The sequence below is a fragment of the Poecilia reticulata genome, chromosome 13 (assembly GCF_904066995.2).
Source record: "Poecilia reticulata chromosome 13, P_reticulata-male-v2, whole genome shotgun sequence".
Classification (NCBI taxonomy): Eukaryota; Metazoa; Chordata; class Actinopteri; order Cyprinodontiformes; family Poeciliidae; genus Poecilia; species Poecilia reticulata.
In genome coordinates this window covers 7,669,319-7,692,067 of record NC_088842.1, presented here as the reverse complement: position 1 = coordinate 7,692,067, position 22,749 = coordinate 7,669,319, and the positions used below count along the sequence as shown (strand labels likewise).

The 22,749-nt window shown below is 36.9% G+C and overlaps 1 protein-coding gene across 10 annotated transcripts in view; it reads left to right on the top strand.

Moving 5' to 3' along the window:
* The window catches only part of ncam1b (neural cell adhesion molecule 1b), a 117,056-nt gene that overhangs the window by 31,519 nt on the left and 62,788 nt on the right, over window positions 1-22,749 (top strand). For all 10 annotated transcript variants that reach the window (XM_081615067.1, XM_008424977.3, XM_008424980.3 and 7 more), the window contains exon 2: window positions 21,883-21,957. In XM_081615067.1, the coding sequence (XP_081471193.1) occupies window positions 21,883-21,957 (75 nt within the window). The remainder of the gene's footprint in view (window positions 1-21,882; window positions 21,958-22,749) is intronic.

Genomic DNA, 22,749 nt, shown 5'->3' with positions numbered 1-22,749 from the left:
TCTGCCTCACTTGTTTGTTTTTTGTTTTTTTTTTCTTTTCCACCTTATTACATTTCTCTCAATTCTGGACTGTGAGCTATGAGCCCAAACTGAAAACACCAAATGAAAACCCACTTCATATGATGTTACAAGTCACAGTTACTCTATTTCATGTGGTTTTATTTCTTTAGCACCCATCTCTCCAATATAATTGAAGTGTAACGGTGGCACAATGTCTGTATTTTATTCTGGCCTTGTTTTCTACCGTCTAAACAGTGACTCATTACAGGAGTACACAGCGTGGCATGATGGGTCACAGACTGCTCAGTTCTCTGCCTCTGTGGGCTTTTGTTGTGTGGCGGACAGCTGAGGCAGATGCGGAGGGGCACTCATACTAAATTGCCTGAACGAGGGCAAAATTCTGTTGGCCGTTGAAGTGGAGTGCACCGCAGCTCATTGAGTCGCAGTTTATCTCCAGCGTGGAGAAGAAGAGAAATGCAGCTCAGAGAGGCACATACCCATTACAGGCCGATCACTGTAGCTCACGTTTCGACTGCGGTTTGAGTCTTTTGCGGGTAGCTTAGATTTTTTGTAGCTCCTGCATTGCTAAAGATGGGTATATACGTTTTGTCTTCCTTTCAGTAGTTGGTAAAAACGAGTTCGAGAGAAAAAATGTCTCGGAGCACACACTGTTTACACACAGCTGGATAAATTCAGCTGAATAACACTTCTAATTGAATTGGGTTTGGGAGTACAAGTAATGCATGATGATTAGAGAAAAAAAAACACTCCAAAGAAAGCAATATATAAATACAATAATTGTGATTTTAGGGATCAGATGGAAGTTTTTCCGTAACGAATTCAAATTATTATTTCACATACTCATCCATTTACTTTAAATCTGAGTACCCCCAAAAATCCCACACATTAATGGAGAGAACAACTGTTTTGGCTTTCCCAGTGTTAATGCTCATCAAATTTGATTTCAAATACAGTTGAAATCGAAGATTGAACGGCTATGCAGACATACTGTGTCTCAGAGTATGTGAAAATACCAACAGTGGGTCCCTTTGAATAAATCATTAAGAGCAGCACACCATTTTTGACCTTGGTTTTGGTGGTGTGGACAGTAGTTAACTTTATGTCTGAAGAAAGAAAATTCCTGCATGGTTACTTCTAGTGAAATTTCTGCTGTGAAGCAGTATTGTTTTCCTCCATAATAACACCTGCTGTTTTGAATGGGGCTGCAGTCTCTTCAGCACATCTCAAATGTTGATATAAATGGCTACTTTATGGCTTTGGACGTTAAAATCCTGACAAATGTTTTTTTTTTTTTAATATAGTGTAATCAAATGTCTTATAGCAAACAACAAGTCGTTTGTCCTGTAATATAAATTAGAAGTGACATTGTGTAAAAATAACCACAGCACGTCAAACAGCACTAAGAAATGGAGTATCAATTATCATGTCTTAAGGCCAAAGCAACAATTGGACTTGCTTAGGACACCAGCCTGCTTCTTAGGTCCCTGTGGTTAGCAACTACTTCTGTCCAGTGGGTGAGAAAAGTCCCGAAAACTTCCATTACTGCTTTGTGATTTGGACTCAGACACACACCACTGCATTGTGATTATAGATTTTGCATCAGACATACTATTGTGTTGCCTGTATGGAGTAATTTTAACTCCTCTGCACTGCTAGTCCATTCGTATTCATTCATACACCTTGCTATGTAGATTGTCAAAAACAAAAACACAGCAGTCTCATATCTATGTTTACGTGTTGCATTCAAGTCAACTTGCAGCTGTAAATAATCAATTGTGTTAGCTGGAGGGTAAAGATTAGCAGGAAACAATGACGGTATATTTGATTCCCTGACCAGAGGGACTGCTGCTAACTTGTGAAACGCCATTCTTGAGCAAAATCAAGTGAAAAGAATGCAACTATCATAACCACGTCTGAAACAATTACTAGGGTGAAACATGATTAATCAATTGTTGGAATAATGGTCAACTAATTTAGTGATCAATCTGTAACTGGAGTATACAGACTCAAAAAAGGACAAATACTGAAAAAATAACACACTGAGTAATAATTAAGTACTAAACTGTACTGTGTATTTACATCTATATTTCTTTATAGATATATATATATATAATATATATATATATATATATATATATATTTTCAAGATGAAAAAACTTTTGTATGTAACCAAAACCTGTATCCAAAACTCCTCAAGAACAAGCTTTAGCTTCAAATTCTGTAAAAAAAAAAAAAGTCCTGTTAAAGTCATTTTACTATTTAATTATTGTTAAAATCTTCTCCTGTCGTTGAGGCTGAGAAGAAAAGGCAAGTGGTAAAAACTTAAATCCACCAAACACGGTTAGGCATTGTTTTGCAGTAAAAAGGTGGTGCAACCAGAGGAGCAAGCAGAATGGAGTTGTCTGTGAATCACAGGTTTGCTGCAGCAAGATGATTTCCTCTAAAAAAGAGGAAATCTAACACCACCCACATTGCTTTTCGTTTGCACTGCAAGGACACCGTCGGATTGGATGTTCTGGACAGAAGAACGTTTGCAGTTTTGTTGCATCCCAAGTTTAAAACTGATGAGAGTGGGATTTTTTCCTCAAATATGAGACATTTGTTGATTCTGCAAAATGTAAGAACTCTGTTAGGAACATTTATTTTCTGCCACTACCACACAGCTCCCCACATTAGAAACATTATTTATTGTTAAAATATCTGTCTGTCTGGCATTAAATAACTACTGTCTTGTGCTGTGTTGCATCTCCAAGAAATGACATGTTTAAATCTATTAGAAATCTGCATGAAATCATAAAATGACATGTAATAAAATTATGAAAATGGCAAGCAAACTATGATGGTAGCAGACTATGATGGTATATTTTGAGGAAACAAAAACGAAGTGATTCAAATGTAACATACAAATCCTTACACTTGAAACTTCAAACAGTATCTTTTTTGAAAGTTAAACGTATAGGTTGATGGCCTGCCATTGCAAATTGACAAAAAAGCAACTAGACAAACTGATGATGTAATTACTGAACTATGAAAACTACAATTTTTCTGAGTGATCAGATATTTTTCAGACTTGATCTGTGCAGTGAGGCAGCCAACTATTATGTCTCTAACCTCTTATTGTACTGCGTGCTGCCTTATAATATTATATAAGCATCACCATTACGTCAGCGATTTAAGTTCACAAAACAGTCCATTAAAATAAATCCCGCTATCTGTAGACGGTGATAACAGAATACTGTAATTTCCAGATAAAACTAATCATTATTTCATAAAAGTGATTTAAGCACATGAACTGCATTGTAAGCAACTTCAAATGGATGCCCCGAAACTATGATGAGGATTAAGATTTAAGTTTAAATTCTACACGGGTAATTTGGACTAAAAGCTTTGGAACACATCTAATTAGGTTCCAGTGAGTGTCACAACACCACCACTTCCTTTTGGGTTGGTACATAACCATTTCTTCTAAAGCTAATGCATAGAGATTATATATAAAGCTGCTGGCCATCTGGTATGGTCCTTGTGGTTTAAAAAACACACACACACAAAAAAAAAAACACAACAGTAATGTACAGATGAGATATCTAAAGCCTGGAAGATACCAGTGCCTCCGCCTTGAGCTATAAAAAGGGAGGCACAAACTGTGCATCAAAAAGTGCTACTCAACATCACGAGTGATAAGATCCCGATTCTGCTTAGAGGAGTCAATCCAAAACGGTTTTCCTGAATACGTGGAGTTTCCTGGTGCAGAAGTTGGGAGATCATACCATTTACTAGTCATTGTGATCAACTGAAACCATTTGTGATGTTTTGACAGCCTCTTCAATGTAAATAGCACTCCTCTCAGGCTGTACTGCTGCATCCAATCAGCCATATAAGAGAGTTGGGAGAGAGCAGAGGAAAGAAAGTAGTGATGTCAAAATAAGGGGAGAGGGGAGGGGAGCAGAGGGAGGGCTGGGGGTGGAGGGACATGTTTCCATAGCAACTAGTACAATTGAGTTTAACTGTGGTTGAGAGACATGAGCAGCAAGCAAATATTTACTTCTTCCTTAAAAGCTGGAAATCCAGAATAGAAGTATTTTATTATATAAAAAAATAACTTGTTAGTGGGGACCTTAATGGTGAGTGTTTATGAAATTAAAAGCTTTGGGTTTGTGCCTTCTTTTGTATTGATGTTAACAAAAAAGGAATACGCGTGAAGTCTTTTGTGTGCAGTGGACCAAAACACAGAATTTATGAGCCGGCCTCTGCTTCCGCAGGAGCCAAAGTGGTTTTTAAAAGAAGAACTTGCACACATATCAGGGCTTCCCAAAGTTATTGGAGTTTGGACTGCCCAAGAATATTAAGTGCTGCCCATATATATTCGGCAACTTATTTATATTACAATGAGATTTATGCCTGTGGTGTGACAAGTTTGCCAACTAGATATACAAACCACTTCAGCAACTTAAAAAAATGTAAGTGCCATTTTATATCACAATTAAGTAAATATGTTACCTTCAGTTGTTATAAAAATGCTTTATACCATATTTTCCGCACTATAAGGCGCACCGCATTACAAGGCACATAGAATAGACGCTACAGGAGAGGCTGAAGTTATGTTATGCATCCAATAGATGGGAGCTGCACTAAAGTGAATATCAACAAAACAGTCCGACTCCGGTTGGCGAGGAGAGCCTTCCGCGACTGGGCCGGGGCGTGGCCCAGTCGGGTGAACGGTGGTCACCCTTCTCCGTTCGCGCACAGCATGTTCGTGGAGAACGTGGGGCTAAATGACCTGCAGACGACCTGATTCTAGACGGTCGATAGGTAGATAGGTCAGTCAAACTTTATTAATAGATTACAAACCAGTGTTCTGACAACTATCCCAGCATGCACCGCGCGCTTCTTCTTCTACGGGGGAAAATGAAGTCGGCAGCTGCTTATCGTAGTTGCTAGATCTGTTGTGGCTCAATATTGGTCCATATATAAGGCGCACCGGATTATAAGGCGCACTGTCGGTTTTTGAGAAAATTTAAGGTTTTTATGTGCGCCTTATAGTGTGGAAAATATGACTTAAAAGCATTTTGACGCCTAGAAATTGGGCTTGTGTCTCTTTAAGAAGCTCTCTCTCTGCCTTCAGCAGGTCTACAACAATTTTCGTCCATTAGGTTGTTTACTACAGTTCTTAGGGATGTTGGACTGAGAAGTAATTTGTATGATAAGATTAGATGTAAGATAAGATTAGATTTTTAAAGAAAATGCACAGTAAAAGAAGGAAGAACATGTTTTAGCATGCTAAAGTAATGATCAAACTACTGTCAAATTAGAACAACCTAATTTGACAAGATAGATGTTGGAGTTGGTTAGTCAACACAGTTCACTATGTGACTGTCAGCTTGAAAGAATATGAATGTGATATGAAGCAAAAATAAAGACATTTTTACGCTACTAGTAGAGAGCTTTTGCTGCATTTTTTACACCTTCTAAATCCAATCTGTGTTTGTCCTTTTCTGGTTCAAAGAATTCCTCCTCCTTTGTGGGACTCTCATTAGAAGGAGGTTATTTTGCTTGAAGTGGCGGTAATACAGGAACCACCACAGCTGAAAGCAGTCAGTATAAGCAGTTGAGTCAGTGCAGTGTAAATCTGTAATCAGCTGTCACTGCCCCATGACAGTTTTTCAGTTGATTGGGAAGCAGATGAAAAAAGAAAAACTTAATTTCAACTTTAATAACCACTTCTGCACAAAATGTCGGATTTAATATGTAGAACATAGTAAAATGAATGACTGGAGTTTCAAACATATCAAATCACACAATTAAATAAATTAGCATTAAGGACAAAAATGACGATATAAAGTATGAAGTCTTATCTAATCACTGATATGAATGTCAGGTCTACACCAGAAAAACGATTCATGTGTCTGCGAAAATAAACCTTGAAAAAAAAAATTTAACAAATGATCCTGTCGAAAATATTACATGCAATGGTCAAAATCATTTAAAAAAATAAAATAAGGGACTATCGATTACAAACTCTGTGCCTCGATAGATTCAAATTGCGGCTTGATGTTTTTGTTATTGATCAGCCGACCTTTTGTCCCCGCTTTTGAAGCCTCACTTTTCTGTACTGAATCGTTTTTTGTGTATCCTCGCATGTCTGTGTAACAATAAATCAAATGAAAGTCTAGACAAATTACAGTTCATGTCCCTCAGTTATGCCGGGATTTTCTGTGCAACCACACAAGTCTGTAGATTGTATATATGTAGATATACAGTCAGGAAAAAAATGCCTATCGAATGATTAGAATTTAATTGGCTGCCATTAATTAGTATTGCAGAAGCTAATGCCTAGGCTGGTCGTCCACCTTAATAGACATACTCTTTTCATGCAGGTCATATATTATCTAACTTGCTACTCTAATTTCTTGTCTCTTTCTTATAGGTAGAACATCTTTGGCAGCATGAAAAATTATTAAGGAAGAGATGGTACTAGAACTACAGATAGATCCTCACATACTTTCTTTGAGGACATTAATTATTTTTCATTTAATTTTTACACAATTACATCTGTGACTCTGTTCTAGGGCTGTTGTAAACAATTACTTTAGTAAACGAGTAATGTATCAATCATTTTGACAATTAATTGAGTAACCAAATAAAAAAATCCAATAAAATAAAATACTTGTATCAGATATAAATATTGGCCCAAATTTTCATGTCTGTGCATCCCTGACTGTAACTTTTGTGTAGCTTAGAAAATTAAACTAACAAAAACAGGTCGTTTTTATGTCAACCTGGACAGGAATTACACACAATTCTGAAATTACATCAAATTTAATAATAAAAGTAATAAAGCAGCAGTGTAACAAAGACACTTAAAATAAAAAAAAAATATTCCAGTTTTTAGTCAGTTTAATGGACAAACTCTGGTAGCAGCTCAGGGAGAAAGTCTAGCACTTAGCATTCATCAACAACTCAATTTTGGGAGTGAGAGCGTTGCGCAACACAAACAATTATCCGGCCAGAACACATGGCGCTAAATATTAAAACATAATTTAATGAAGCTTCAAGATGCATAATTTGCCTCAAGGGATTTTAAAAACCGAGTTGCTGTAAGCATTCGATGAAATGTTACAGCCCTACTAACTGCTCATGCAACAAATCAGCCCATTTTTAACAGCTCTTTGTTTCTGGCAATAAAGGTAGACATAAATGAAGGGCTTGATAAAGTAAATAATCTGTCAAATATTGCACCACAAAAAACAAGAACTTTCCCAACTTAAAACTTGGATCTTGATGTTGACCAACAGGAGAGAAGCCCACCAACTAACCTCCATTCCCCTAACTCTTTAATGAGCTGCTGCAATAAAATTATTGAGATCCAAGCTTATTCAAGTGTTTGAATGGCCTCAAAAGTCTGCAGCTAAATTCAGCTGACAGTCAGTGACAAAGTTTGAACATTTCTACTTATATGCTCTTCATTAAATTTCACTCAGCTCGAGCTGTTTTTCAAAGTTGTAACAAGACAAAATTTGAAAAAGTTCAAGGCATATGAATGATTCAACAGGGCACCGTAATCTGCTTCCACATTCTGCGTGTCAGAAACCTAGCTTGACTATTATTAGGCTGTCAGAGAAAAGCAATAATATGTCACTTTCCCTGAGACACAGTGAAATAGAAATATAGTAAACTCATTGAAAGTCTGAATTTAAGGATCGCTTTTTTTTGCCTTGTGTTTCATCCTAACTACCACCCACCTCATCATTGTTGCACACCAAGTGCCTCTACAAGCAAAAAACACAAAAACAACAACACTTAATGCACTCAGCAACTAAAGTAACCCTTTGCCCACCACATTGCAAAAAAAAAAAAAAAGATAAGAAAAAGAAGATCTGCAATGACACGACAAAGAGCTACAGGCACTGAGTCAGCCTTCAAATCCCCCAGATTGCAATCTGATCGAGCATCTGTTGGATGTGCTGAAAGCCTGATCAACAGAAGCTCCACCCAATTACCCACAGGACCCAAAGAGGCTGTTGCCAGAGACACCGAGCACTCTCCGAGGTCCTCCTCCTGGGCCCCAGTGGGTCAGAGCTGTTTTTGCAGCACACAGAGAACACGTATAGCATCAGGCAGTGGGTTATTTTATGTGATTTATGCCATGGTGCTTGTGTTTTATCTAAAAATGTAATAAAAAAATGTGTCATGTATCTTTAGTTACTCAGTGATTCTCACTTTCTGTGGGGTTACTGTTTGTGTGAAGGACAGATCAGAAATCTGCTTATTTTACCTCGGCGATCGGCGAGCTTGGGTTTACGTCAAGCCCGCCGACATGGCAGGCTGAAACTCTTTAAGTAGCTATGAATGTTTATGTGTGTGTTTCACACTGGCAGAACAGATAATAAGCATAATCCCACATGGCAAGTGAGCTGAATCGCTTCTTGGGCTGAGGCTTACTGCAACGCCCCAAAGTGTAGTCTGCAGCATCCGAGGTGTTCTGAGATAACCGCGAAGGCCAGAAGAGAAAATATAAAACAGCAAGGCTCTGCATAAATTCTCGACTATATGCTATACTTTCTCTTTATATTTTATCTTTTACTTCTAAAATACCAGCGTCTTCTTGTTTGGAACTTGCATTAAAGGGGCAACTTAAGCTGGGAAGGTTGAAGGTGAGACTGTTTTGAGGTGCAGCGGCTGGATCTGGTGATTGCTTAAGCCCAACGACATCAATATACACCGTTCTCATTCATGAAATAATCCTCCTGCCATCACCGTGTTTACACAGAAGATGCTAACACTTTCATGCACGTGCAGGCACATGTGCATGCACTGGTATTTAGCACTGTAGTACAACGCCTTATGGCTATGCTAAAAAAAGAACAACTACAGTCTCTAAAAGGGGGAAATGCATAACAAAGCCTGGAGTGAAGCGAGAATGGCGAACGAGTCAGTCATAGTTGGTCATAAGCCAATTAATAGGAAAGCATGCATTTGATTTTAAACCACAGCATTTATCCAGTGTAATGTGACATTTATATTCACCTCACAATTGAGTTTAATAACCTTTAAGTCAGAAAAACAAAAGGCTTTTTTGTTGACCTCCAGATACTTGAATTATTGACAATGCAAGCTGTCTCGTAAAGTCATGACAAGCCTGTGTCCAAACACGACATTGCCCGCAGCTACATTGACTGGTGAATCTAAAATGAAGCGCCGGCGTGTGAGCCACATTGGCGGATCTAATTCCTCCCCTTTTGTTTTTCTGATAGAAGGCAGGAAAGAAAAAGAAAACATCCAGATTTCCTGCTGTTTTCTTCTTCACATTTGCCTTGGTATTGTGCACAATTGGAAGACTATGTTGCTCTGCTCCTAAATTATCAAGCTTATTTCTTGTAATTAGGATTTTTAATTTGCAGCTCAGATTTGTGGTTGGCACTGCGAGCTCTCTGTCTTTGGGCTGCCATCAGATCCCAATAATATTCTGCGCTTGTAATTGGCAAGATTTTGAATCAATAATTCAGATAAAAAATTTTTTTAAAATAATTGTTATTTTTCCCTTTCTTTGGCTCTTTAACCTTTAAAAATAAGTGAAAGACAAAAAAATATTTTTCTAAACTCCTGTAAATGCCTCTACTCTCCCTCCTGACACCTTTGCTTTGTAGCAGATTTGATTTATTGAATTATAGCCTGTCAATGCAGGTTAGTTTTAGATCTGGGACTCTTAGGGATTTTTTTTTAAATTGTCCAAGAAATGCCAAGTTTAATTGCGGTTCTTCCAGAACTAGGTCACTCCTTTTTCCGCTTGAATTGTTTATTTTTCTCCAGGTCTCTCAGCCCCGTCTTCTGTAGAGGTGCCTTAACAACTTGGAAGCCTAACATGCGTTTGATTTTGCTACTTCTGTTTTGCATGCAAGTTTCATGAGCTCAAGGTTAGGTTTGCCAATTAGTGGGACATTGTGTCTCATGCTCTTCAGGCTCAGTTCCTGTTTCCTCATTTTCGTGTCCTTTCCTGGGTTTCCGTACAAAAACATTTCATTGCTTAAAATACTCAAAACACAATAAACAAAAACTTGATTGGAATTCTCTAGACAGAGAAGTAATCTTGAAAATTTTTCCACTGTAATAACAAATATACATACCTAGTGGATAGAGGTTTTCACACAACCGGTTACAATGCCAAGTTATTGTGGCATAAAAATTTAGGTTAATGTCAAAACTTTTTAACACATTTTTAATATGACCTATAATCCATAATGATTGAACAATGCAAAACGTTCTAACTCATTTCCAGGAACATGAAAAATACTTAATGCGTAATACCATTTCCGACAACAGTTTATTAGTGTCACGTCCAGGCTTTGTTAAACAGACTAGATAACACTTAGTCTACGTATTAATAGGCCTATCGCGATAAACGATAAATCAATTAATCGGACAAATTAAACCTATCGACCTCATTTTAATTATCGTCTTTATCGTCTCTTCCGGCCTTTTTTTCTTTCTGTTGATGACACTGAATGAAAATAAGCTCAGCTCCGGTGCTCTCCACTGACCCTCCCTAACTCATTTCCTTAGTCTAATGTGCAGCGCACATTACACGAGTTGTCGCCATTTTTCAAAACCTCAGAGACCACACATTAGCCGACAGAAATTCTAGGTATAACGTTCGATCGGGTTCGTCGTGCCATGTGGTGTCCAGCCACATGGGCACAAAATAATGGCTACAAGTCCAGTTAACTAATTTTAAAATCCGGCATTAATCAATGCTTTACTAGAATCTACCTGTGATGCATGTGGCTAGAGTCAGCGTAAAGTCCTGACTGAATGAAAATCATTATAACCTATTTATGTCATGTTAACGAAGAACAGCTGAAAACTCACCGGGTTTATCAACTGAGGTAGCAATTTGGCTCCAACTCCTCCCCTTGTCATTTCTATATTCTTTGCACGCAATGTTGAATAAACCTTAATGATGCCACATATCATCTCCAATGTCCGCTGGACTTTGGGTTGCGCCGTGTCAGCTGTTTGGGATTCCCCTCCTTAATTTCCCCTCAGAAAGCACGGAGAAGAATCCGTGCTTTCTGATTGGCTACCTGTCACATTTAGCGTTAAGCTCCCAGACGGGGAAAACCCCTGATTTAGATCGGAGCGGCCACGACGATCTACCGTAACACACCACACACTACAGGACGATCGGCCAACGATCTAAGATTGTCATAAGGGGGAAATAGGGGAAAAAAATGGTGTAGTGTGAACTACTGCGCATTAGGTAGTCGGAGTTGCCCTTTTACTCTATTTAAATCTAGTGATTACTGAAGGGCAATATAGTATTCATAATCTGCACTCTTTTGGTTGAATGCAGTATTTATTTCCACTTTGGCTTTATGTTTAGTTTTTATTCAAGCACGTTTTTTGTTAATGGAGACAGAGAATCCATTTTATTTTCGTTTTTGGTTATTTAGTTTATCAGTTCCAGTGTTACGTGTTCCTTTGAAAATAAGGTGTATCTATCAGGAAATCGCATGTATTAGTAGTAATTTCCATTAACTCAGTATGAAAAGGTCTTAAAACAATATTATCGTTTATCACAATAATTTATTTAGACAATTAATCGTCCAGCAAAATTTGTTATCGTGACAGGCCTACGTATTAACATCCTTTATAGATGTGTACCTATATTCCAGTCATGCAATTATATTTGCTAATCTTTCAAGTCTCAATGCGTTATTTTGCTGTTGATAATGCATTTTATTACCAACGGGTCACCAAGGATTGTTCTATGGCAAATTAAATTGTGTTTAAAACAGCACAGGGACATTAAAGCGTTAATTTTAATTAATCAATTACAGATTTTCAAATGCGTTAGCACAACTAATCGTCTTTATTTATTTTTCATACAGAGATTCCAGTAACATTCGTTTCTGGTATGAATGTAAAAGAAAAATGTCGTCTACAAGCAACAGTGTTGGACAACAACACTTTTGGTCCAGTAGGGGTTGAATTTTGCTTCAAAAAAGCGATTTGATCGGAGACTTTTTGCAAAATATGTTGTATGTTTTGCAAAAAGGAGTTAGTCTATCAGTGAAGCCATTCAAGCCTAAAATAACATCTCAATGCTAAACATGTTGCAGCAGCACTAGTAGTCAGCATCCACAGTGCTATGAGGGATCAATCAATTGAAAATTGAATGGTATCTGATAGTTGAAATACGTAAAGATATATGAAGAATTATACATATTTGTTGAGCCCATATGACTATTCAATATTTCTGGTTATCTTGTATAATATTTAGTTTAGTGACCAACTAAAACAGCAGCGTAGACTGCTAGGGGTTCCTACATTTTCTGCTCCAATTGTCTGGCTCCATCGTTATTGTTAGCCACATTAGCCTCCAGTGCCCTTACAACTACACAGAAGAGTAATCAAGAGGGGCACAGTGGTTTGTTTTATTGCTCCACTGTTTAGTAGCTGACTGGTCCATCAGCCGATTTACGTTTTTCAATGTACGTTTGTTCCGCAGTGGATTTGTAAGCGTTGTGTGATTATAAAGAGGTTCTGAACTTTGTAGCTGGGAAGCAAATCTCGATCGACAGAGTGCCATATGCCTGGATTGTGAGATTAGGTGGCAAGATCGAAGCTTTTTCTTATACATAGGAACAAACATTGATAGCTGAAGTCTCCAAAAGCATTTATGAAGATGCGTTGACCTTTTTGGTTGTGATTACAAAAGACATTTTTACTGCAAAACCAACACTGCTCATCATCATAATGAGACCTTACATACAGTGAAGTGGAGGCAGCATAATGATTTGAGACCCTTAGTTAAGGACAAAGGGAGTTAATAGCTGCTCCAAACACGAGTTAATATTGGACACAAATGTTCAGTACTCTGCTTGACAGCTAAATGACGAAAAAGAACTTTATATGTCAGCACAACAGTGAGCCATAACATATCTGAGCCAATAAAAGGATGAAGCAACAGAAGAAGCAACTTGTTTAAAAAAAAAGTAAAATTGATTTCCTGGTGTTTGTTTGAAGTTTCAATTTCTTTTTAACTATGAGCTCCAGATATTTTATATTTTTTTTGGCGTTTATTTGTACAGCTTTTCTCATTGAGATCCGTCATCTCATTTACAAGAGACTTGTTTTGATAAAACCAAAAAATGTACTCTGCAACAAAACAAGAAATTTTGCTCAACTAAATACGCTGATAAAATATTAGCTAAAAAGAGCAAGATGCGTCTCAGTTTGCACAAAATACATTTGATCTTTTCAGCTTCTTCCAGCACTTTGTGCTTCACTGATTTTAATCACACCTAACCTTGAGTCTTCTTCCTTTAGTGCACAGGAGATGTCCTCACAGCCTGATAGATTTGAAGAGTTTTTGCAGAACGGACAAAAAATGACCAAGTCAACATTTGCCATGCAAATAAACTCCTCAGAAAAGTTAGTGCTTTAAGAAAATCATAATCTGAGAGTCAAATAAAGTGCTAGTTTAAGAGCGTGCCAACTTCTGCAACTATATTATTGTATTTTCTTTTCTTTTTTTGTTCCCAAAAAGTTTGTTATTCATTTAGATGCTTGTTCACATTAAAGGTGGACTAATTCTGACATTTCTATTCACTGCGTTACATGGGTGTGTCAACTTCCTATATTCGTTGTTGGTATTGTTATTTATTAATGCATTTGCAACATTTATTTTGAAACAGAAAATTAAAATTTTTCTTCCTCCATTCCTGTTTTGGAACTAGGCCAGTGGGTTTATTGAATTTTTGAGCAGGTACTCTGAGGTTTTTGCAGTCTGGTTAAATACAAAATGTTGTTGGAGGATCTGGTGTATTTAAAATGATCAGTTTGGCATATCAATTCCAAAATCAAGGGTTCTCCTGCAAAGTATTTCATTACAAGATAACAAAAGCTACTCCTCTTTTTTTACCCAGAGCTCTTAGTTGGCAGAAGTTGTAATGTTGTGGCTGAGCGGTTTGCATTCTACAGTCTACGTGTTGGGTTTCAAACAGATCGGCTACCAGAAGTTCACATGCGGATTAAATTTCCAGACCTCACAATTGCTTCTTGTAATTTGGCCGCCCCCCACCCCTGATTTGAGAGAGTCTCTGGTCTCTTGCAGGCATTGAGCTGCAGGAGCTACAGTTCTCTTTAATATGTGAAAAGTGAGCTGTTGGTTGGAGAGCAATTATAAAACCTTCGTAGGTCTTAGTGAAGAGGAAGCTCGACTCTACCTTCAATTAGAGAGCCAATTAGTGGTTGGCTAACAGTGATTTAATTTGATAGACTCTCAGACTGTGCAGGTGTGATGCTGTTTTTTTTTTTTTAAAGCACTCAGCTTAATAAAGAGAAAAAAACATTTAGTGATTGAGTGGGAAAACGATATAGGGTTCAGTTGTCGGAAAGCCCCTGTGGAACTCTCGTCCCTCTGTCAGCTCATCTGCAGTGTAACGACGGCTTTGCATTGCTGGTTTTGGAGCGGAGTGGGGATTTTAGAGCCTTCCTTACTGCTGTCTGAATTTACGACAGGAATTCAAATCGTTTCAGTTGACTCATAAAATAAGAGCTTCTAAAGATTTTGATTGTCACATTTTTTTATTTTTATTTTATTTGATCAGTTTGGTCGTTTGTATGCCGCAGTCGGGCTTGGGTCAGTTAACCGTAATTGCTGAAATTTCCCCCTCATAACATTCCCTACATTTTTGAAATCCCTTTAATTAGATGCCACAACTCTCTCCTCCAAGATGACAACCGTCGCCCCCGCAGAGCCGGGTTTGTCGGAGACTACCTCCACAATTTTGGAGCGGAGGAAATGAAATGGCCTGTCTGCAGTCCTGACCTCTAACCCACATTAAGCACATTTGGGATCAGCTTGGCCAGACTAACCAACACACCCACTTTGGCTGACTTGTGAGAATGTCTAGTTGAAGATTGTGAAAGCCATATTACGGCGGTGTGTGACCAAAATGGGGATCAGTATGAGTAGGTAGGCCAGGCCGTTGTTGTTTGTGTGTGGTTGTCTCATGCAAAACAGAGTTCCTTGTGTATTAAATTAATACATTTTTAAATGATCAGTGTTTCTTGTTTTCTAAACGTCAAGCATCCAATCCAATTAACGACACAAAACATGAGTCAGTAGTAGAATAAGCTGTTTGCCCTCGGCAATGGGGAATTTGGCAAGTTTTTCATGGTCGCAACCCACATACTCCCCTCTATCACTTACACACGAATTCATTTTTCTTACAGACGTTGTGCCATCTGAGGGGAAATAAAAAGGATCCAGAGTCATATTATTTATTTTCAAAAAGCCTAGGTGCAACAAATAAATAAATCAACCAAGCAACAATTACTGTACTTTTATTTCCCTAAGTTTGTGTGTGGGGAGAGATGGATGGATGGAAAGATGGATAGAGCCACTTAGAGGGCCACAGGTGTGAAAACGTCAAGCACCTAGGTATGAAAAAAAATGGGTTGCCCCCTGGAGGTTATTAAATCCAAGCACGGTAATGTCAGAATACCACCTGTGCATGAAGTCTGATTGTGGAATTACCCCACTGCTATGCTTTTAGTGGTCAACAGAATTAAAATAAAGTAGAAGTGAAAGGGAATGACAACAGACTGGTCATAAAATACTTGGTCATGTAGCAATGCCCAAAGGTAGGCTAACTCATGTGCAACAATAACAACAAAAAATATCAAATTAGGTTTTGATTTGACAGTAGTACTCTAAACATCTGTGTTCTGCTTAATTGTATAAGTTCTGCATTTCTATCAAAACACAGAGAAAGAGTTCTTGATTGCTGTTTATTGTCATCTATGGAATTATTTTGTAGTTGGTAAATAGCGCATGGCTAATCAGCTCGTTGCTTTCTTTGTTATGCCTCCTATTATACACACAGCATGTTTTTCTCTAAGGAATACAATTGGAACTAAATAAAATCAACACAAGACATTTCCCTCAGGGAGATGACACAGTAGCATGTTTCATTGAGTTTATGATGCATTCAGTGTCATTAGGGAAGAAAATGTATTGAGTGTAGATAGGATTTCTCAAGACAGATCTGTACTGAAGGAATCAAAAGGATTGATTAGACATAATAATTATTGAATATTTAGTCAATGTCCGCATAATGGTGGTGCTTTGTATTGTTTGTACTTTGTCAAAGGAAATAACAGTCACAAAATAAGAGTTTTGGATCACAACTGTTTTTTTTTTGTTTGTTTTTTCGTAAAGTCAGCAAAGAATATGAAGGAGAAGGAGAAATAAATCTCTGTGCTTTAAATCTATAATCAGCAACATTTCACCTGAATGGTGGAGTTTCCATTTTGTCAAACACTTTCATTTTCTCTACCCACTTAATGCTAAATATTTTTTTTCCATTTCATTAACATAAATCTGTTGGTGTTTTCTTCAAGCAGATTGATGTGTTGGTTTTATATTCTCTCTCTTTGAACATTTAAGCATGCTGGAAAATACTTCATTCTGGCTCAATTTAAAATTAAAATAAAAACTTGGGAAGATTGAGTATTTAATCAAAAATACATTGTTACCTTGGAACTCGTTTTTTTTTTTTTTTTTTTTTTACTAAAAAGGAATTGTAAGGTAAAGTGATTATTCTATAGTATAAGTCTTTTTCTTACACAGGTAATTGGAAGTGGAACAACTCTTTCTTTTGTTTAGTTTTATCTTTTTTGCAGTTAATTCAGCTTGACTAGCTAAGGGACTGCTTGGATTAAATTAAGTATGAATTCATCAATGAATGAAATAAAATTTTCAGTACTTGCAGCCAAGCCATATTTAGACCTCTGTTTGTAACAATAATTGATAACGTTCTCAATATAAGTTATATGTTTTAGGTAGCCATCTTTAGGATTCCACTCACAAAATTTAGTTTTTTGTCTTTTACTTTTTTCTGTTACTTCTTAGACCATGTTTTTATATAATTTACTATCAAGTAAAGTTGATTGAAAATAAAGAAAAACTGCTTTAAATCTGACTCAAATGAAATCTGCCGGAGCTGTGCACCAGCTGTTAAATTGTGCAGGAAAATTAAAAAGTGTATGCCAATTATCCTTTATCTTTCATTGCCTTAGTTATTCAGACGGAGCCATCTTCTTTTGACATGCTAGAGGGAATTCATGTTACTTTATTAAAAACACTTAGACTTAGAAAAAAAATCCCATTTTCTTTACTTGCTCCGTGTTCTTTTTTTCATTGATAAGTCATAACTTTATGTGTCTTTTTGCCTTTACTTTGCATAGTAAGGCCAACTTGAAACTGTCACTTGAGTAAAATTTTGCAATGTGATATTTACACATAATTTTTAGACAAAAAATTTATACTGCTTTTATTTTAAACAGAAAATCAATAATTGAAAATCAATAATTGATTTTCACATGTATATTGTCTTTGTCTAGAAAATGTATTATTTTGTTTTTCCTGAAAAAAACATACCTATGTATCCAGGGAAATATATATTGTACCAATTAACATAGTATTTTTCTTGTGAGAATTGTGAAAAATATTAAACTTTTTTAAATCTTTCTTCTCCTTACTGCCAAAACGAATCAAACAAGTTGATTTGATCTAATTAGTCATCCTGTGTGTAACAGTAATCAGCCCACAGACATATTGCTCATAATTTACCAGCTGTAGTTTTAAAACAGAGCTGCCGTAATGGAACTAATGTGAATTTTAATTTCTACAGCCCGACTTTCCCTTTTTCCAGACCGGATACGTTTCCAAACAGCCTCATATTTTTTTTTCTCTTTGTAAAGGAAAATGTTTCATAGCTTATTTGTTGCCTGCTGACAGCAGTGCCTAGAAACAGGTGGTGGAGGGGGAGACTTGCATTTCACTATAAGCAGTACAGCTGAGCTGTAATAAATACATGGATCAATCACAGTTTGAATAAATCTGGAAATTTGTAAAAGTGTGCATCTACAACAAATACAAAAAAAACCCCACAAATAAAATGAGTGTAGTGATTATAGTTTCAAATGAAATATATTTATTTCATTACTCTTATTCAGTTAATGGTCCTTCTGCTACAGCCCATAATCAAATTAATTAACTGATTAAATGTTTTATTTGTCAAGGGACAGTGCACATTATTCAGCGACAGACTAACAGCTAAAGTTAGCAAATTTTTATCATTGACAGTTGTCAAAGCCAGCCTAAAAATGAAAATGAAAATCACACATCACTTAAAAATATACAAGAAAATTATAAGAAATAATGCACTTTATAAAACGACACAAAACAGAGAAATTTTTGCTTTAGACTTTCTCTGGGTTTTGTCAGACAGACACTAACGTCTGATTGGTTAATCCTCACCAGAACCAAAGTTCAGCTTTGAAAAATTATTGTTTTTGTAAATTCTAAATGTGGTTAATTAGATGTATATTTTATGTATTCATTTTTAATTGTTGTTAACTGTAGATTACTATTTATACTGTATTTCTTTGTGAATTGTGGCATTGTGGCACACATCCTTTTTAGAAATAATTTACAGTTTCTCATGTTGCAAGTGGACATCATTTATTAAAGTAACTAAACATTTCTTTCCTCTTGACACATAGTGACAGAGCTGTTTTTCTTCTCCAGCTGCAACGGTTCCTTCTGTGTGTGTGGAACTGATTAATTGTGGTGATAACTTGATGTTATTTTTCTTGAAAGGACAGGGCTGCTGGCAGTGGAGAGGGAGGGATTGTTAGTCATGTTTTGGTAGCAGGTCTGCAAGGAGCCAAAATTGGTACAGTTATTGATGTGCACGGGTTTTGCTTTCCACAGATTTGTTATTCTCACTGCTCTTTCAGTATACAAGAAATAAGAACAAAAAATAAAAAATGAAAAATTAAGTATGAATGTAGTCTTGGATATGCAACCACTTCTACATACAGGCAGTACATGTTGATACCACAAGGAAACTATGATTTTGAACAGTACAAGAACTCTGTTTTGTATAAAAGACTTTTTTTGTTTTCTTTAGAGTTAAAAAACAAACAAACACTATTTAGTAGGGCTGTATAAATAAATCGATTCGGCGATATATATCGATATTTTCCACCCTCGGAAAGTATCGATTTTTCATCCGCGAGTATCGATCCGTTCAACCATGGGGGTCCATAGCCTTATAGCTCTTTTTAACGTCTAGTTTGTTACTGCGTTGCAGCAAGACTCCGCCTCCCTCAGTCTCACTTTCAACTTGAGCTAAAGTGCACATTATAAACTACACGCCAGTTTTTAAATTGTGTTAATATATTGTGTTAGTATAACTGGAGTTATGCTAAAATTAGTAAACCATATTTTTCGAATGTCAGAGAAATGTCAAAAGCGCCGCCATTCCTCGGCTTTTCCGATTATGTGAGAGGGAATGAGCTTCCAAACATACAAAACTAAACGAAACATTAGATTCCTGTGTTTTTGGAAATGTAAAATCTTCAATAAATGAGATGGGGTGTATTTTGTTGCGCAAATAAACGTGAAAGAGAAGCGGAATCGAGAAGCGGAAAGGAGTAGCGGCGCGAACGGAGCAGCTGTAAAAGCAGTGAGATCGCGAAATTAATGCAAATTTTGACTGGTAGCATTCACTTCATAATTAGTTTTTAGCCTGGCGGTTTCTGTTCTGTATATAAAGAATTACCTGAAGAATGAACATGGGTTGATAACATCCGGAGCGGGCGCGCAGCGGCGCTGTGTTTTGAGCAGGAAGACGAAGAGGAAAAAACCCCAGCCGGAATCCGCAGCGCAGTGAGGATTTTCATGATAACAATGGCTGATCGATATTTTTTATTAGCAACAGACAAAGAATATCAGAGACTGAGAGAACTATGAGATCCTGGGGGTCTGAGAGGCAGCTACTCAGAGATCCAAGCAGGGGGATAGCGGCGCTGCGTAGCTGCAGGGAGTTGATCACTATGGGGTGAGGCGGAGCCACTACTTTAGCAGTTAGAAGAAAGCAGCTTACAGCCACAGCTAACTCCGGGAGCCAAGGTAGAAAAGCCTTTTTCCCCATAGTCCAAAAGACTGAATTTGTGGCTGCATTTTTACTCCAAAATGCAGCCAGTGTCTAAAAGAAAAAAACATAAGTGCAATCATTTGCATATTGAGAGTTTACAGAGGCCGATAATCTCCCCACTCTGCTCCTGGATTACTGTTTAAACTTTTGAGTTTTATGTCAAATCCACATGAATTAAAAGACAGAAACCAATTCTCTCACTGCATTTTTGAATAATTTTGTCCAGTGCAGACTGTTACTGTCCAATCACAGTCAGGTATTGTGTTAGTTGGTGCTTTTAATCAGTTTTCAGTTAACTAAATTCAAGTCTATGGAACACAAAATGTCACTAAAATCACTGTCCTTCTAAAATCTTTCAGAAAATCGTAAAAATGCACTGAATCATATCGAATTGTATCATTCAACAAATATTGTGATACATATTGTATCGTGACCAGAATATCGTATATCGCATTGTATTGTGAAATTATTGTATCACTACACCCCTAATATTTAGGTAAGGTAAGGTAATTTCATTTATATAGCACATTTTCAGCAACAAGGCAATTCAAAGTGCTTTACAGGAGTTAAAAGGAAATGCAAACAAAATAAACCAAAGGAAAGAAAAAAAGAGGAAAGAAAACTAATCTAATGTTGTTCTAAAGTACATAAACTAAGTGCTCCTGCTCAGGGTTGCTAAGTATCTAATACCATTTCTAAATAGTGAGTACTCTACAGTTTCTAATAAAATAAGCTAAAGAATGACTAATCTAATTCCTTTTCTGGGTTTAAAGTGAGTACTCCACAATTCGAAGTTTGTTCTAAATCCTTTTCTGGGTTAAAAGTAATATAAACTAAGCAGTGACTGTTTCTGTTAAGTATTTCTGGATTCCAAGTTCATAGTTATTCTAATTCTAATTCTGATTCCATTTCTGGGCTGTATAATATTGATCTAAATAGTGCGTACTCCACAATTTCTGATATTACTAATAAACTAAAATAATCATTTTCTGGGTTAAATAGGGAGTACTCCACTGTTTCTAAAACAAAAAAGAGGAATGGACACCGTAGGGCAGGTGGCAACATTCAGACAAAACAAAGGGGCAAAGCAAAGACACGAGTGAAGGCGGTGACGTCAAAGGGCCACGAAGGAACGTTACTGAGCGTCCTGGCAGAGTCCGATAAAGATGTTGTTTATCTAGGAATGTCCTTAGGAGCGTTCAGCTTCGCAACTCCATGGACACAGGAGGGGGTGAGGAGGGAAGAGCGTTGTGTTTACATATCTTCGAGGAGATGCAGCCCTTCCAAGGCCACACGGGGATTTAGGATTTTTTAGTGGCTGATAATTTTATTAAAAGTTATCAGAGTTACATTTAAATATATTTGTCCTAATTTAGATGCACATATTTACTTAACAGGGTTTCCCTCAGTGTATTATAAGCCTGGTGGGCCACCAGGCTTTATCTGTGGCCCCAAACATTATAAGCATTGCTTATTTTGATGTCTTTTTAAAATGTTTGCATTTTTAAAGACTATATAGTTAGTGTGCAGGTATTAATCTTCCAATCTTTTAGTAACACGTGATTATCAAGTGATATTTTCAAATTTCCTGTCAGCTTTAAACATTTGTTAGCTCGGGCTTAGCAAGTTTTTTGGGGGAAATCTTGTTTAAAATCTTACAGGGACTTAAGTACTTTGTCATTATAAAGGCTTGAGAAGTTCTCTACGGGTGTCTTTTACAATGGATAGTGCACATTATTATGTCAGTGACGAATCCAAATAATTTATGTGCATCCTTTATTTCTGCTAATCATATTTCATATTACTGCTTGTAAATTTTGTAATTGTGCGACTTTCTTTTCATTTGTAGTTTCATTGGAGGTCCAGATCACACCTACCCATGGTGAGATTAGCCTTGGAGAATCCAAATTCTTCATGTGCGATGGTAAGTTACAGAGTTCATATGTTTTCTTTTCGGTACTTCATTTAAATAACATTTCATTTTATATTTTGGTTCAAATTTTGTGTGGAAGATAAAGAGAGAAAAAAAACCACTTTGTTTTGAAATCTGCATCATTTAAAAATGAGTCGACCTTGCCCAAAGTACTTAAGAATTTTTATACTGACAGAAGAAACAATTTACTGTAATCTTAAAATTTTGACTTTACTTGCTGCTTGAAACTTAACAATTTTGACACTATCTTACTTTGGCTCAATTTCTGAGCTCACCAGAACAATTGAATTTGATGTACTTAGGAAAGAACACTGCAGGTTAAAAAAGGTACTGGAAATGTAAAGTTGCACCTGGTCTTGCTCGGATGATACGCATTTTCAAATGTCTTTAAACCCCACTTGGCCATCTGTTTTTTGTTGTTATATATATATATATATATATATATATATATATATATATATGCATCTTCCAGTATGCCTTTGATTGAAGACGCTGTGTTAGAAAAACAGTGAGAGTTCTTATTTTTGCATTCTGTATGTATTGATTGGGTTTGAATCAAAATTTAACTTGATGTGTTCTAATCACTTTAACTTAACTAGAACCCATCAAGTTAAAATCGTCTGATTCCGGCTTCTGGCCAGTTAACTGGAGTATCTCAGTGTTTCTCAGTCCCGGTCCTCAGGGACCGCTGCCCCGCATGTTTTAGGCGTTTCCCTTCTGCCACACAGCCGACCTGAATAAATGGGTGATTAACATGCTTCTCCAGCACTTGGTGGCATGCAG